Raw genomic sequence first — 18,577 nt, 5'->3', positions numbered from 1 at the left:
TTCCTCTAAGGATTAAACTGTTAACCTCTGGTGTGTGATACCGCTGAACCTTTTCTAAGGATCCAGCTCTCAGCCATCATTAACCAGAGTACTTGGATTTTGAATGGGGTGAGGAACCGACTGGAATTAGGTTCTCAAACTAAGCCAGCAGAAGAATGAGGCCAAAGGTGAAAGTGCTTTCTCATTTAAAACATGGAATTCTGTACAGTACTGCCCACTCCGCTTCACTAAGTCTCCATAATAGACCTTAGCCTGGGTAGTCTACCATCATATATGAAAACAAGGCTGTAAGAGATAGGAGTACAGTGTGTTTGACGGATTGTACTGTTTTTTTACCAACATACCAATTGTTCATCTTGTTGAAACATCTTTCAAAAAAACTTCGAGTGGACAAACAACAATTCTGATAGTTGTGAGTTCTGAAAATTGTATTCGATCTAGATCCTTTACACATTTCATGACATTTCTTTAAAAAGAACCAAAAAGAAAAGCACAATTGTGGCTTTCCCGCTGTCTCTTTTTCTCTCTCCTATTTTTTTTTTTCTTTTCCTCTGAAAGACATGCATTCCTGCACTCCAGATGAGAGCCTAAAGGCTGACAGCTACGTGCCGTATGCGTGACCTACATGAATCCAGCTGCTCTATGCTGACAACTCTGAGCTACTCAGCTATAAGTCTTCAAAATGCTGACAAAGCAGTTCAGGGCAGACTCACTAACCCTGGTGAATGGGAAGGATTTAAAAAACAAGGAAATTAACAATGAACTAAGAATCATTTGTGGATAATAGTTTGAAAACAGCATGCTGTATCTCTTGCGGTCTAGATTTATAAAATTTGACCCTGTAAACACATATGGAATTCTATTTCTGTTCACTGGGGTCAAGATAACTTTAAGACAATGCTTTTGGCAGTGCACCTCAGCAAGACAAAATTAGTATATTGGCAGTTTGTACTATACGTCTTGTTTTAATTAGTGTCCTTCTGAAGGAACTGCTTAAATCACTGTTCTCAGTCACAACTGTACTTAGCAGTCAGTAATCCAGTCAGGTATCGACTTGCTCAGTGGGTTAAAGGATAAAATTGGCTCTTTGACTCTGGAGAAGCCTAAGACTAAACCAGAGCCTGGCCAGTTTCCAAGCCAGCATCTGTCAACAGCTCTGTTGTGACTGGTATCAGCCTAGCAGAGAAAATCTGCAGATTTCATGCCCAGGAGCTCACCTGGGTGTGTGAGATGACACGTACACACACACCACCGGCTAAAACCGGCACATACTGCATCATCACACAGGTGACCAGGAGGGTGAAAAGCTATCTGTAATACAGATCTTCCTTGCTATGTAATTTAGCTGCAATATAATAGGAGCACCTGACACACATTTCTCAAAATAACCTTTCAAGATCCTACACACAGCTCAGATCTGAGGTAACTTTTTCAATGAAAGGTTGTATTTCAATTCGTATGAATCATATTTAAAAATGTTTCACTCAACATATTTTAGTCTGCCATTATAGTTTGGAAAAATTTCAACAAGTGAGTGTGTACAAGTTTGTCAGAGTCACACTAATATAAGGAAAAAATAAATGACTCTTTAGAATGATATCATCTGCTGCATTAAGCCATTACAATTCAAGGCATATTCCTCACAGTGTGTTTCCTTCCAAAAACAAAAAAGCAGCAAAGATGACCTTGAATCTTTCTTTGTACACTGAGGTGATGTGGACATTTACATGTACGCACCTCTCAAGCCTATTTTTGTGTAGATTATTATTTTATAGCACACGACATGTGCGGACACATCATAGGTGAGCTCAGACAGGAAAGACTGTACCTCACGTTGGTTTCATACAGATTATTTAATCAGAGAATTTTTATTTTTCGACATTGCTTACTTCATTTAACAATAGGCACTTCAAGCTTTCTTTAGATAAATTGTATTTCTCAGGTCATTTTCTTTGATTTAAGTGACTCGTTTCAGGAGGAAATTCACAAAGACTGAATGCAGAAAGTGCACCCTATTTGTTTTCTTTATTTTACAAAACAAACAAAAAAAGTTTTGTAGATTTTGGGAGTGTAGGCTATAAAAATAATAGGCTATATTTCTGTAAATATTCAATTAATAAAAGAACTATAGTTTCTCTTTGAAGTGTATTTTTTACTTGAAAGTGAAAGGATTAGCAATCTGATTACTTTTTAAGTGCAGTAATCAGTAATGTAATCACATTACAGTTTTAAAGAAGTAATAAGTAATTTGTAGTGGATTACCTTTTTTTTTTTGTAACTTATTACCCAGAACTGATTAGTAGATTTTTAGGTTTAGAGTAAGTAGAATATGTTGACATGTTCATGCAATTACTTATAGTCATATTTATATAAAACAAAGTTTTAGCAGATATTAAGCAAACAGTCTACTAAAACTCAGATGACTTGTAGTTGACGTAGTTACAACGTTACTTACAGTCAGCAGAATGTCTAAAGATGACTATCAAAATAAAGTGTTACCTATAACTATCATTTACAAACAAGCTTCATTGTACTTTTTTATCATCACAGTACACCATTTTTAGTATCATGGTCCATATTAACCTGACTCCAGTGGTTTAATTTTTTACCTCTGAGATAGGTCCTTCAAGGTATCTTGGAGACGTGAGGTGTACAAGTCGCAACATCTAACTACTGGGGTGCCTCAGGGCTCAATTCTTGGACCACTTCTCTTCTCTGTCTACATGTTGAGCAGATTTGCTTTATACAACATCAAGAAGATCAGGTCCTTTCTTTTAAGAACATGCTTCACAACACCTTGTTTAAGCTCTTGTTCTGTCCATGCTGGACTAGGGGTAAACGATTAGCTGACATTATTGACAACGTCGACAAAAAAAAGAAAAAAAAGTTTTAGTCGAGTAGTCGTTTATCTATATGACCCAATGTACGAGCCTGCAGTAACGCAGTTTGACCAGTGTGGCATTGTAGCGCAAGACAGTAATTTAGTCCTCCTGGATGCAATTCAAGAGAAGAAGACAGTGCTTCAAATGCAGAAGAGCCAAACGTGAGGCTGCTGGGTGGTGTTTGGATGATTAAGTAAACATATGCTACATGTTTTCATCTCAATAACGAAATAAACAGCAAAAAACTGACCAGAGTGTGAAATTAGCAGTTTAAAATGCATCTGGTTACAGCGATGTCGATGTTTGCATGAGCTCTGCAGTTCAGTACTCCATTTATATATCATTAGTACTTTATGCAATAGATTAAATCAAGCAGCTTTACAATATTAAACATGAAAAACCAGAGTCAGTGTTACTTTCAGTTAGAATTAAAACCTGATTTTCTGTTATAAAGCAGCTCTCCAGTGTGAAGCAAGCTAATGATAAAATATTTTTATTTAGTGGGAAAATATTTAGTGACAATTTGGTTTGCAGCGATCAAAACTTGATCGAGCTCAGGACTGTTTTGATTATCATAACCCTATAAGGTATTTTAAGAGAGATTTCGTTGTGAAGGTTGTGCTTGAATAAAATTGTTTATCCAGAAATAAAGCATCTCATCCCTTACCTCTATTTTGTTTTGTATCCATATGATTTACAAAAGGAGATATCAGGCAGAATGATGTCATTCAGTGATTTTTTCATATGGCTAACTAAATGGTGAATGAAAGAGTTTATCAGTCTCTCACCTCATTTTGTGACAAATACATTTATTTGTATGAATTAATTGTATAATAATTGTAATTACATAATATGATTTTCAAAAGCTGAAGTAATTGCATTTATTTATTTGTTAGATTAACTCTGCAGAGTAATCCGCCTCCTCCTCTCTTCCCTGACGTCCACATCAAGGCATCGAGGTCGTAGGCTAGACCATTTTTGACACATATCTTCAGTACTACCTCCAGTCATTATACCAACATGACAGGGTTGAGTGATGCTTGTGAGCTATTTGTCCCCTGGCACTGCATCGCCCTTGAAGTCTCTGGCATTGCCCTCCAAGCCGCTGCAGATCACCTCAGCACTGGTGGGTAAGGGGTGCATAGCAGTAGGTCAGACTGGCGCTTGCTTGCACACCATGGAGGCCCACCATGAAGGTTTAGTTGCAGGCCCACTAAACCGTTCTGTTGAAAAAGCTGGATGAGGGCGAGGAGATTAAGTTTGAGAATATCACCGAGCTCAGATGAAATGCTGATCTGTCTTTTCATGCCACCAAAGATACCACCCAATCCATCGGCCAGTCTATGGCAGAACTGGTGGCGGCAGAGAGACATCTGTGGTTGACCTGATATGAAAGGGAAGGACAGGGTCTTCCTCATAGATGCCCCACTTTCTCCTTTCTAGTCTGTTCTGTGACGCCATCAATTCCATCGTTGACAGGTGCCAGGAGGCTTGTAAACAAGTGGCAGTGTTTGAAGCAGGCTCTGGTAATGAAACAAGAAGTCAACACTCTCTTGAGGAAAGATGCCATCGACAGCAGGTACTTCATCATTCCAAAGAAGGATGGAGGGTGGTGTCCCATTTTAGATCTGTGTCAATTGAACCGCTCAGTCATGCAACTGAAGTTCAGGATGCTAACAATCAAGCAAGTCATGTCTCAGATCAGGTCTAATGATTGGTTTGTCACGATTGATCTAAAAGAGGCATAGTTCTGAATCTTTATCCTTCCCCAACAAAGGAAGTTCCTGAGGTTTGCTCTTTTTGGGGCAAAGCTTACCAATATCAGGTGCTCCCCTTTGGCCAAGCACTCTCATCCCACACTTTCACGAAGTTTGTGGATGCTGCTCTGGCTCCTCTGCAACTCCAGGGCATCCACATACTTAGCTACACTGATGATTGGTTGAAATTAGATCAATCAGAGCAGATGGCAGTTCGGCATCGAGATGTTGTTCTCGCTCACACGAAAGTGCTAGTGTTAAGACTAAATGCCAAGAAAAGTGTGCTTTCTCCACTACAGAGAACCACTTATCTGGACATGGCGTGGGATTCTACCACAATGAAAGCACTTCTTTCTCCTGCTTGGATCGAGCCGGTCCTCACTGCAGTTGTGAGAGGTCAGTCACTCAATGTCAAGCAGTTTAAAAAACTGCTTGGTCTGATGTCAGCTGCTTCAAACGTGATACATTTTGGCCTGCTGTACATGAGACCCCTACAGTGGTGGTTCAAGACCAAGTGGTTTTCCCCTCCACATTTCTAAGGTAGAAACCTTGGTTCTTGTCTCAGGGCCCGGTGCTGTGAGCTGCTTGTCACTGCATAATGATAGCGACAGATGCGTCCCTCATGGAATGGGGAGTGGTCGTGGGTGGCCACTTGGCCCGTGGCCTGTGGAGCAGTCACCATCTCATGTGCACATCGAGCACCATAATTACAAATATGTAAGCTGTGGGTGTGGCCCCTCAGGGGGCACAACTCGTAGCTTCCGGTGAGATCATGATACCATCATCCAATCCAGAGCTCCCTCTACGAGGAAACTGTAAACACTGAAGTGGAAGCTTTTCACTTCTTGGTGCATAGACTGACAGCTAGACCCATTTAACTGCCAGTTGGTACAGTGCTGAATTTCCTTCAGGCCCGATTCTCCACAGGGTTGACCCACTCCACCTTGAAGGTGTACTAGGGCTGCACGATGTGTTTTTTAAGCATCAATATCGCGATGTACAAATCCACGATAGTCACATCGCAGGATGTGCGATGTAGGCTGTCGTAGTTGATCCGTTATTCATTAACTGTATGGGCCAAAGAGCGCGCGCGAGAGAGAGAGAGCGTGAGCGTGCGGCCGGCGACACACTAGATGCGTGGCGCAAGCGTCTCAGCTGCGTGGCGTGTCCGTTTTTAATTCGGCTCCCATGTTAACAGGTTAGAGCTTGCAGACCGCAATATATATCTCAAAAAAATTAAATATCGCAATGTACATTTTTCTCAATATTGTGCAGCCTTAAGGTGTACACCCCTCTTGGTGGCCATTCAGTGGGCAGACATCCCCTAGTTACAAGTTTACTCATCGGTGAGCTGAGGCTTAGGCCTCCCGTACTATCTCATGACCCTGGCTGTGGTGTTAGAGGCTCTCTGTAAGCCTCCTCTTGAGCCTATAGAGGAGATATCTGATTGTCATCTCACTATTAAAACTACCTTCCTTCTGGCAATTGGGGATTTGCAGGACCTCTCAGTGGCGCCTTCTAACCTAAACTTTGCGCCTGGTCTGGCCAAAGGGTTTTTCTAGCTGCGAGGGGGCTATGTACCTAAAGTTCCCTCCTACTCCCTTGGGCCTGTCGTACTCTAGGCCTTCTGTCCTCCTCCCTTTGAGGAGCCTGACCAGCAGAAGCTTAATTGTATGTGTCTAGTGTGAGCAAGGGTAAGACATAGTGGGTTTTTGTTTTTATTTTTGTATGTGTACCATATTATGGTATTCTTTTAAGAAACATGGTACCATGACGTATGAACATGTTTATCGTAAAACATCATTGTTTATACCAAATAATTATGATTTTATGAAGATGGCAATGTGGTAATAGACTACAACGAAAGTTTTGGTCATGTATCATGGTAATACCATGGTATTATCTGACATAGTTTGTAGTACAATGCAAATATGGTAGTCAAAAAGTATTTTTTTTATGTAAAAAAGTAATTATTTTTTTATTACTATGGTAATATGTATTTGAAACAGCAGGCATATTTCTGACAATAGTCATTTTAACTGTGACAAAATAAAACACACATGGAACTCTGTTCTAATCAAACAGGGGCCTGGGACTCCTCAGAATACCAGAGTTTTATTTACCACTCTAAGACCATGAGATAAACCAGTTGTGAGTTCAGTGCACAAAGCTGGAGGATCAGAAAATGGATTACAGAACTTCAGTGTAATAAAGATCCATACTGTCTTGGCATCATAGGACCACATGTTTGGGTGTATGGTATCATAACATGCACAGACATAGCATGGCCATGCATAGTCGTGTAACCAGAACCCTATGGCTAAACCTTTGAGGTGGCAAAACTTTTAGTAAGTTTAAGCCATGCAATATTTGAGTTATCACCACTGTGTCCTCGAGCAAGACACACAACCCCTGAAATAGCTACAATGGTAAAAGAGTCTTGGAATGCAATACATCTTGGAAAAATTATGATCACATCACTAAAACCACACTTTGTCAGGGACCCAAAATGGCTACATTGCATGTGAAGTGTAAATGCTGACAGCATCAGAGTATTGCCTACTAATGAAACATGAAATCATTTGAACCGAAAAGTATTTTAAACTTGCCAGAACAAAATAAGGCAAAATGCAACATTTCTGATAGGCCGTGTGAGGTCCAATACATGAATTTAAAATTGGTACTGTCCTCTTTCCATTATTAAAGGGATAGTTAAATCAAAATGAAAATTCTCTCATCGTTTACATAATGTCATTCCAAACCTGTATGACTTTCTTTTTCATGTGGAATACAAAAAAAAAAAAAAAAAAAAAGACAGACATTTTGGAAATTGTTTTGAAATATCTTCTTTTATGCTCCACAGAAGAAAGACTAATATGTTTGGAACTATTTATTGAATAATTCACTAAACCAATCTGTTCAAAATGATGACTCATTCAGGAACAAAACATGTCACTGTTTTTGTGAGTGAATCATTGAATCATTACTGAACTGTCTGATTAAGTAAAAAATGCTGATTTAATCGAATACAAAACACCACTGCTGTCTTTCTGGGAGATGTGCAACTATGTTGGTAACTTTGTTGATTAGCAAAGCAAAAACTGAATAAGTAAATAGAAAAAGTGTGTGTCTATCATTTATAGAATCAAGATTAATATAGACAAAGAAATTAATCCAATGGAAATGCATCTATCCAAAATGTATATATACAGGTAATACAACAAACTAAACAGGAAACATGATGACAATCAGAAAGCAGAGAAACAAACAAACTGAGTCCCTACACATTTTACTAAAGTACAGATATCTGTAGTAAAATCTTAACATGTTCTGTTTTTTTATGCAAATGTTGTTATTTAAAGACACTATATTGGACACACTAACTTCTCATTCATAAGCAACTAATGTAAGAGTCTTGTGTGAGCCAACAACTTGATTACATGTGTGATAAAATATAATTTCATCATGCGGTCTGAACATCAGCACTGCTGTACCTGTTTCAATATTTGGAATAATGACACTATCTTCTGATGTGATATTTCTTAAATATCACCTCCTGCTGTGACAAAAACAGACATAATGATCTCAGACCAATTGGCTACCTCTGCCCATACCACACCTCAGCGACTACAGCTAACCCAACACAGTAAGCACTTCTCCTCATCCTATCTCAAGTTGTGCTGTATTGTGTGGGCTTGATGAGCCTGCGAGCCCATCCCAGTTCTGGGTTATTTCCAGCCGCTTACCTCACCCTAGAGTAAAAATGCATCAACACATTAAAGTGAGGTAAGATACTATTAAGCATATTGCTCATCCCCTTATTTCAGTTCCAGGCCTTCTTGGTGGGTGCCAGAACCTGATGTCAGTGAGTGCTTTAAATGGATTAAAGCTTACATTTTACTCTCTCTCTCTCTCTCTCTCTCTCTCTCACTGTGCTCATGGTGTGTTTCTGATAATGTTAGAAGATTCTAGAATGGAATAAACCCTGCTACAAGTCTGTTACAAATAAACTTTAAAATAAACTTGAGTCAGGTAGGAGACACAATAAATTACTACGATTTCTGAATTTTGCAGAGCCATGGCATGCTATTAATGGGCCGGCTGGCTTGTAGTAGCGTTCTGGTTCGCGTGCCTTCCGCGTGGGATCTAGAAGAGCAATGGGGGCCTGTCAGAAAGCGCCCGCAGCTCGGAAAATTCTGTAAACACAAAAACGCCTTGTTTCTTACCAGGCAAGCAGGCCGTCAGACATCTGCACTTCTTTGAGCGTGCATTTGAGAAAAACTATCCAGGGGGTGCAAACCAGAAGCAGCTGTGGGAAGGTAACATGTAAAAGAGTCCAAAAACCAGCTTCATAACACATATGATTTCGAGAGCACACTATGGTGCCTCTATACAACACTCTGAGGATACTTACAGTGGTCCCAAAGTGTATTTAAAAACACATGCCAAACTTGAGTATGTTGGCAGGAATGAAACAGCATAAATAGCAATTAATAGTTTCAATGTGGCATTCATTTTAATGAAAGAAAGCACAACTATGTGAAAAAGAAGTATGATTAATCATATTGAACGTGTACTTCTGGTGTACTTCAAATCACTTTAAAAGGTATATTTAAACAAAAACAATGTGCAGATAATTTTATGAAATCAAAGGCTACTTAAGATAGTAAACCTTCATGACTGCTTCTCAAAACACTTAAGTAGACTTTAAAAACACGCAATTTATAAATGTGAAGCTCTACTTTGATGTACATTTTTAATCATGAGTAGTGATTTAAAGAAGTATACTTATTTTGATGAGCTCTCGATGTGCGACGCCTCTCTTCTAGCTCTCGATGGTGCCGCACACGGCTGCTTCAATGCTTGGCCCTCCAGTGTTTTAACTGTTTTTCTTCTGGTTTTTTTTTTTTCAGTTTTTTGTTTAACAAACATTACCAGTTTCACCAAGGACGAACTGCTGAACATTCGGCAGAACACACTAGAGCTGAAGATCTTTGCCCGAACCTGATGGGACCTGTCGGGACCCGACGGGTTCGGTCGGGTTCGGGCTTAATTTCTATCATCTTACGTGGGTTCGGGCCGGGCTCGGGCTTGCGCTCCGGTTTGCGAGGTAAACGAGCGGTCATGTGATGTGTTTCGAATAGCGCGAGAAAGATGCGAAAATGAATGCTGAGCAGGTGTAACGGAGGCTTGCCTCTAGTGATTACATTTTGATTGCACCAGCAACTAAAGCAAACTCTGAGGTGTGGAAAAGTTTTGACCATGTTTATAATGAGAATAATGAATGAATAATGACGCACCATCAGTGAGCGCAGGAACGCGCTGAAGACATCTACAGTGGATTCAATTATTTTCGTTTTTATTGTTGCGTTGGTGTATTTATAGGTTAAATGAGCCTATGTCTAGAATGCTGAGATGTTACGATGTCACAGAGGACTTATTTTATTTCTTTATTCCAACTTCCAAGTGGTCTAGTCTATGTTAGTTATGAGTAAATTATGTTAAAACATGAATAAATTACTCATTGTTGACAAAAGGCAAAAGAGCTGTGTGCGTGCGCACATTTGAATAATGTCGGGCTGTAAACGTGTTCGGGCTTTAAAAAAGCTGTCAATCAAAATGTACTTGTCGGGCTCGGGTCCTGTCGGGCCTAACTTTTAAGGCCCGATTACAGCTCTAGAACACACCACAAGATCTCTTAACCGGATTTCAATTATTCAGACGTTTTACTGAACGTTATTGACGGAGGAGCAGTGGCGCTGATCAAATGTGCAAATGCGCAAAAGCGCAGACAGGGAAAGCGAACGGGAGCACTTGTCAGACTCAGTAAGCACGGATTTCGAACGCCGTTGCCTAGCATCCATCTGGAAAATCTCCGCTCTCTACCTAACAAAATGGAAATACTTGTTCTGCTCTCTTGTACAAATAAGGATTTCTCACACTCTGCTGCTCTGTGTTTCACAGAAACCTGACTGAATAACGCCATACTGGACAGTGCGCTCCATCTGCCGGATTTTTAGCTGTTTAGAGCGTGATGCAGAATTAACAGGGAAATCACGTGGCGATGCTTTTACATCAATGAACGGTGGTGTACAGATGTAACTGTGTTAAAGAAGATGTGCTGTTCAGATGTAGAAGTGCAGTTTGTCAACTGCAAGCCGTTCTATTCACCACGAGAGTTTCTCTATTTCATTCTGGTTAGTGTTTACATTCCTCCGCAAGTGCACGTGAGCTCAGCTTTACAGAAACTCTTGGGGACTTTAATAAACCCAATCTCTCCCGTGAACTGCCAAAATACAGACAGCATGTTACATATCCCACCAGAGACAGTAACTTATTGGATCACTGTAACACCACAATTAAGGATGCATATTACTCTGTTCCACGAGCAGCTTTGGGGCTGTCTGATCACTGTCTATGTCATCTTATACCGACCTACAAGCAGAAACTTAACTTACTACTGCTAAACCTGTAGTGAAGACTGTGAAGAGATGGGCCAGCGAAACAGGGCATGATTTTCAAGCTTGTTTTGACCTCACTGATTGGAGAGTTTTTGAAGCTGCTACCACCAACCTGGATGACCTCACAGAGACTGTGACATCCTATATTAGTTTTTGTGAGGATATATGCATTCCTACCAGGACTTATTTAACATTCAACAATGATAAGCCACGGTTTACAACAAAACTCAGATGTCTTTGTCAGGTCAAAGAGGATGCCTACAGAAATGGGGACAGAGTATTGTACAATCAGGCCAGGAACACATTGAACAAAGAGATTAGAGCGGCTAAAAAAAAACCTATGATAAAAAGTTGGAAGACCAGTTTACTTCCAATGACTCAACTTCAGTGTGAAGAGGACTGACAGCCAACACTAACTACAAGACACCATCCCCCTGCACTGAGGCTAATCAACGACTTGCTAACAACCTGAATGAGTTTTATTGTAGATTTGAAAACCCCAACACCTATTCTGACCAACCTTTAACACCTCATTGCAATCCCCTTCTCCACCCCTCCTGCTCTTCAAATCTGTGAAGATGATGTGCGCTAGGTCTTCAGGAAGAACAAAAGAAGAAAAGCAACAGGCCCAGATGGCCTTACACCAGCATGTCCGAAAACCTGTGCTGACCAGCTGGCCCACATCTTTTCACAGATCTTCAACAGATCTCTGGAGCCCCGTTCCAAAGAAACCCAAGATAACAGGACTTAACGACTACAGAGCTGTGGCTCTAACTTCTGTCGTCACAAAGTCATTTGAAAAACTGGTTCTGGCTTATCTGAAGGACATCACTGGACCCTTACTGGACCCCCTGCAGTTTGCTTACCAAGCACACAGGACCGTGGATGATGCAATCAACATGGGATTGCACTTCAACCTGAAACATCTGGACAAAACAGGGACTTATGTGAAGATCATCTTTGTGGACTTTAGTTCTGCTTTAAACACCAACATCCCAACAGCCCTCCAGATCAAACTGACCCAGCTTTCTGTTCCTAGCTATATCTGTCAGTGGATCACCAGCTTTCTGATAGATAGGCAACAGTTAGTGAGACTGGGGAAATTCATGTCAAACAGCTGCTCTACCAACACTGGTGCCCCTCAGGGATGTGTTCTCTCCCCACTGCTCTTCTTGCTGTACACCAATGACTGCACCTATAAAGACCCTTCTGTCAAACTCCTGAATTTTGCAGACAACATTACAGTCATCTGCCTCATCCACGATGGCAATGAGTCTGCTTACAGACAAGAGGTTGAGCAGCTGACTGTCTTAACAACCTGGAGCTGAACATGCTAAAAACAGTGGAGATGATCGTGGACTTCAGAAGAAACCCCCCTGCACTCCCCCCACTCACCATCATGAACAGCACTGTGGCTGCAGTGGAGTCATTCAGATTCCTGGGAACCACCATCTCTCAGGACCTGAAGTGGGACAATTACATTGACTCCATTGTGAAAAAGGCCCAACAAAGGTTGTACTTCCTTCGCCAGCTGAGGAAGTTTAACCTGCCACAGGAGATGCTGAAACAGTTCTACTCAGCCATCATTAAGTCTGTCCTGTGTACTTCAATAACAGTCTGGTTTGGTTCAACTACAAAATCAGACATCAGAAGACTACAGAGAAAGGTTCATACTGCTGAAAGGATTATTGGTACTCCCCTGCCCACCCTTCAAGAACTGTATGCATCCAGAGTGAGGAAAAGGGCTCAGAAAATCACTCTGGATTCCTCACATCCAAGTTGCCCAATCTTTGAACTTTAGCCATCTGGCCGGCGCCTCAGAGCCGCAAATACCAGGACAGTCATGCACAAGAACAGTTTCTTCCCCCAGGCAGTCTAGGCAAGTTTATTTATATAGCACATTTCGTACACAATGGTAATTCAAAGTGCTTAACATAAAAGAAAATAAAATAGTCATGAAGAAATAATAAAACAAGCAATTTTAAAACTTTGGAAATTATTTTAAAATTCACTTATTTAAAATGAATTTAATACAGTTAAAAATAGAAAATTATTTTACATAAAATACAGTGAATACGTAAAATACAGTGCAATCGGTTCAGACACTACACAGTGCTCATTTAATAAATGCACAGCTAAACAGATGGGTTTTGAGTCTAGATTTAAATGTGACTAGTGTTTTAGCACATCTGATCTCTTCTGGAAGATGATTCCAGCTGCAGGTGGCATAATAACTAAAGGTGGACTCCCTTTGTTTTGTGTGAACCCTTGGTATTTCTAACTAATCGAAGTTTATATTCAGTGAGCATATCTGCAATATATTTCGGTCCTAGGTCATTGAGTGATTTATATAAGAGTAAAAGTACTTTAAAATCAATCCTAAATGTAACTGGAAGCCAGTGTAAGGACACAAGGACTGGTGTGATATGCTCAGATATTCTGGTTCTAGTCAGCATCCTGGCAGCAGCATTCTTGATAAGCTGAAGCTGTCTAATTGTCTTTTTTAGACTTTTCTACCTCATGAACATTTAAATGTTCCCCACTTATGCAATAAAAACGTGCAATATCCTTATATTTATTTTTTACCCCTTCATCCTAGTCTAGTATATCCCTGAATCTTACTAAATCCTAATCCATTATCACTAATAGAACAATTGTTTATACACTTATTTATTAGCAATTATTATTTTTTTGTCTGTGTGTTGTCTCTGTGTACTGGAAGCTTAAGTCACTAAAACACATTACATGGCATACTTGGCAATAAAGCTCTTTCTGATTCTGATGATTTGACAAACAGACTAAAGCACGTGTAAACCACCCTTTTTTAATTTTTAACTCTAGTATGCTATTTGATTTTACATTTAAAGTTAATACATTGTAAATGTGCTAAAACTAACCATGGAACTACATGAGGATCATCAATGGTCTGGTTAAACACATTCTTCAAAGTGTCTTCAGAAAAAAAGAGAAACTTCAGTGTTTTTGTATTGTTTTGTATTATATTAATTACAGGCTTAGTGCCTTCTTAGTGGCCTATATTTGTATAAAGGTACATATATATACATTTATGTCTTTATAAGTATTTAGCAAGATTTTAAAATGCAATTCCAGTGTTGACAGAACTGGGCTAATGTGGTCATTTATATATATATATATATATATATATATATATATATATATATATATATATATATATATACATACATATATATATATATATATATATGACATCACTGACTCAATTGACTTAAACTGTCAATTGTATAAGGTGCTATATAAATAAAGGTGGCTTGACTAAAATATTCTTCAGAATTTTCTACTTTTGTTTTCCATGGAAGAAAGAAAAAAAATGTTGGTTTGCACCATAGCTCTGACAAAAAAAAAAAAAAAAAAATTAAGTCAAAAATATAAACACGGCATAACAATAAACCTCAATCAGTGCTTCTAATGGCACGCCCTGGTTAATTAGAATGAAGAGGTGGTTTAATTCTGTCATGTTGAGACGTGGTGCTCACATCTTTTGTAAACACAATGTCAAGTCACAGGCCATGCAACAAGTATGTTCTCATTTCTCATATTGCAAATAACATCTGCTATTCACACTCACTCCACATACAAACAACAGGCAATGTGCTTGATATCTTGATAACATTTATGGACATCATCAGTCACTGATGATTTGTCAGCTGTTTTAAATTTCTTCCAGGTGTTCTTCCAGGTTGTTTTCTCTTTTGGACTGACCAGAATCCTTCTCTAGCACTTAGACCCCTACTGGGTTCCATCCACAGGACAATAAAAGTAAAGAGAGAGGGATTAGGGTAATTTATTAATGTCTGTAGCGATTTTTACGGTAACATGGGGGCCATGTTACCGTAACAGACCGTGGCACCATATGGATGTGGTTACCCTTGAGCAATGACAAGACTTTCCAGGAATATATCAGGGCCTCACTCAGCTCACATGTAACAGCCAGGGGTCCAGAGAAAGCTATATATACACACTACACACAGGCACACAACAGATGCTCACACACACAGATCCAAACAATTTGAGTGCAATGTAAACAAACGCATAAAGGTGCCTTAAAAACAACATAATCATGGTCTAGCATGGTGTTGCATTTGGCATATGCTTAGTTAAGTTACATAGTGGTCCTTAGGTAATTTGATTTCAAATCAGCCTTCCATCATTTTCTTATCACACCTCTTCTCTTTTCTCAATATTTTCTTGCCACTTCCCATCTGTCCTATTGCGTTAACGGCTAAAAAACGGCTCTTTTATAAATTCCCAAAAAGATTTTATTTCATTTTGAATGAAGACATGATTATAGGGGACATACAAGTGGACATAACGTTTTATTACTGCTGTAAGTAACTTACTGTAAGAATATATGAGTCACACTGTAAAGGAAGTGACACGTTTCTTGGGAAACCAGTGTCTAGACACATGTCAAAGCAATACACCACACTGAACAGAAATTCAGCATGTTCGAAATTACACCAACAACCATGTTATCCCAACAGTCCCCTTTACTAATAAAAAATAAAAATAAAATAAAAAAAAAACACATTGAGAGGCCTTTCAAAGTAACATTAATAACCATACAGAAAGATTTATGGAATAACTCAAACAGAAATGATATCTGTCACTCTTTACCCAACCCTAATGTTGTTCCAAAACGGTGTGTTGTTAATTTCTCCATGGAACACAGAAGGAATAAAAAAAATTAAGAATCTTTCCCATAAATGACGGTCCATACTGACACCAGCTGTCCCCCCACACACACACACATAGACACACCATAAAATAAATAACTCTAATGCACCAAACTGAAGCCAGCGACCCTAAGCCATCATATGCATCAGAAGTTATTTTGGAATACATTTATGGTTCTTTTCTGACTACATTTTTGCTGTTTTGTGGTTTCTGGAGCATGACTGTAGTCAGTATGAACTAATGCTTTACAAAAATGAGTTGCACAAATATTCTTCAGAATTTATCCTTTTGTGTTCCATGGAAGAAAAAAAAGATATGCTGGGTTGGAAAGACAAGGGGGCAAGTAAATAATGTCAGAATTTCCATTTTTGATTGAACTATTCCTTCAAGAGAGAGAGAAGAATGAGAACAAAGGGTCTCTTACATATTTGCCTGAGGGCTGACACTGAGGTAAGGAGCCAGAGCTGAGCGTAGGGGAATTCGCGGGGCTGCAGAGCTCAGGAAAGGGGTTGGGGATGGCAGGTAGAGAGGACGTTCGGTACTGTTGCTCCTCTTCCTGAAGTCTTCTGGAGGAATGAATTAAAATCTCAGATTTAGGGTTATATTACAGACATGAAATGTGCAAAGAACCTTGTCTCACAAGGGTATTACTGTCGGCCTAGAATGGTTGGTAGCTTTGGGCAACATTAGCATTTAGGGCCATTTTTTGAAGTCAGTAGTTGAGGAGTCCTTTTGAAGTGGGGACTTCAGAGAAAAACTGAAACACACACACAGACATTAATGCCTTAGATTTGAGGGCATGAGGGAGTGTGTGATAGGGAATTCAGAGCTGAAGTCTGAACGGTAACCTCTGAATGAACCTTTGCTTGAGTGAACCCTCGTTCACGAGCTCGTTATGCTCAACTTCCTGCTGTGATCCACAGCTGAGAGGGAAAAACACGCTCACCAAATGGAAACCATTTATTCTCAGAGGTTTCAGTACAACAGAGCAATGGAATAACAGGAGCGCCACTCTTGATGGAGACAAAGAAAGCCAAGTTGAAAAAGACTGTAGTGCTGTTTTTAAAACATTTTTGAAGTTGTAATGTAATTTGCATGCAAATTGTGTTGCTGCGCTGCAAGTGCTGAATTAAAGTAACAGTGCATTGTTTTGTAAATATGAACATGAATTGACACAAAAATGTAGTAATTACACCATAAATGCATATTATTATAGTCTACTGTGTTTCACAGTCAACCCATATGGCTTTTTGGCTAGGTTTACAGGGAAAGAGCAGTTTTAAATAATGAATGCAATAATAAATTGCACTCGTGGAGTTAGGAAAACAAAGTTATTTATGAACAGCAGAATTGGATGAAATAGAGATTCAAAAGCAAAAGAAAAGACAGTAAAGCTGTCAATGGTACATTTATGTTAACGTAAGAAATGTAGTTTAAATTTTTGCCAATTGCTTGAGCAACTTAATATTGAATCAGGCTAAATGCACAAGTAAAAAGTCTTGAATAATATGTCGCTTACATTTCCCCTCTCACAAGAGACACCTAAGAGGGGAATTCCCCCAATAATAAAAAAATAAAATGAAATTCAGGCCCTGAATAAATGTCTAAAAATCCTGACTGGAGTAACACTATACATATGTATAAAAGATATAAAGAAGGTTTTATATCAGCCTCAAAAATCCTGTTTAGAGCACCCCTACTCACGCATGTGGCTTTAGTGTCCTAATACATTTTGGGGCCACAGTGTGTGTGTGTGTGTGTATGGGTATATACATTATGTGCATGGTTTTCACCTGACAGCGAGGATGTGCATGGGCTGGGACCGGTGCAGTCTCTGGTGTGGGGAGGTGGGCTGAGCCTGTGTTTGATATGTGGAAGAGCGGTGCGGCTGGCCGTTGTGCAGCAGTGGAGTGGATTCTGTCTGCACACTGCAAGAAGTGTACAGACTCTCAAAGGATGAGTTCATGTCATTTACCAGAGCTTCAAGATCCACGTCATCTTCTGGCAGGGAGAGAAATAGGAAGAAAAACACATCAGATATAATAATTACTATCAGATATAACATCAAGTCTAATCATCAAGTCTGTTAATTAATCAGTTTCCTTTTATCATACAAAAAGGATGCTTTTAAAATCTTTTTTTTTTTTTTTTTTTTTTTGCCTGCAGGTGCTGAGCATTGCTATGGACAAGAGTTGTTTCATGTCACAGCCATTTTACTATACTTGGTATTTTATCATGTTTGTAAGATCATGCACAATTTATTTACTTTCAGGGATGCACTATATGATTACACCACCAGAGGGCAATTTAATACACTCACACATTGTACTGCAGTCTCATTCTCAACTTTTTAAATCGTAACTGAGCTAATATATGCACCTATTTTTATTTTATTTACACTTTTTCTGTGCTTTACTTGGCACCCCATGTGTAGCTGTGCCCTCTGAAAGACCTTTTTCTGAAAACCCATCAGATAATCAGATGATCAGCTGATGTATTAATAGAGACAGGTAAGCCCCTTCTCTACTTAGAGATCCTGGAGAGCTAAGATACATTCACACACTCAGGCTTTAGCACCGTGGGGAGGTTGAGAGTGAAGTCACGCCATGGGGTAAAAGGGACAAAGGTCTTGGGTTATGAATTATAAATTGTATAAAATTAAAATAAACATTAGTATTGATTAATATAGCTACAATTCTGTTTTCATATTGCATGTTTGGGATGTCCCCTGTTTGAACCCCGACTATCTTTTGAAACTTGA

The 18,577-nt window shown here is 39.4% G+C and overlaps 1 protein-coding gene across 4 annotated transcripts in view; it reads right to left on the bottom strand.

Moving 5' to 3' along the window:
• Positions 1-18,577, bottom strand: part of grb10b (growth factor receptor-bound protein 10b) — a 99,241-nt gene that overhangs the window by 31,924 nt on the left and 48,740 nt on the right. For 3 of the 4 annotated variants that reach the window (XM_052578416.1, XM_052578418.1, XM_052578417.1), the window contains exons 4-5: positions 17,610-17,817; positions 16,241-16,382 (exon numbers count right to left, since the gene is read on the bottom strand). In XM_052578416.1, the coding sequence (XP_052434376.1) occupies positions 16,241-16,382; positions 17,610-17,817 (350 nt within the window). The remainder of the gene's footprint in view (positions 1-16,240; positions 16,383-17,609; positions 17,818-18,577) is intronic. The other variant, XM_052578419.1, reaches the window with a different exon arrangement.

Source organism: Carassius gibelio, chromosome B16 (genome assembly GCF_023724105.1).
Source record: "Carassius gibelio isolate Cgi1373 ecotype wild population from Czech Republic chromosome B16, carGib1.2-hapl.c, whole genome shotgun sequence".
Taxonomy (NCBI): Eukaryota; Metazoa; Chordata; class Actinopteri; order Cypriniformes; family Cyprinidae; genus Carassius; species Carassius gibelio.
Note: the sequence above shows the minus strand (reverse complement) of the source record. Positions and strands in the feature narration are given on the sequence as shown.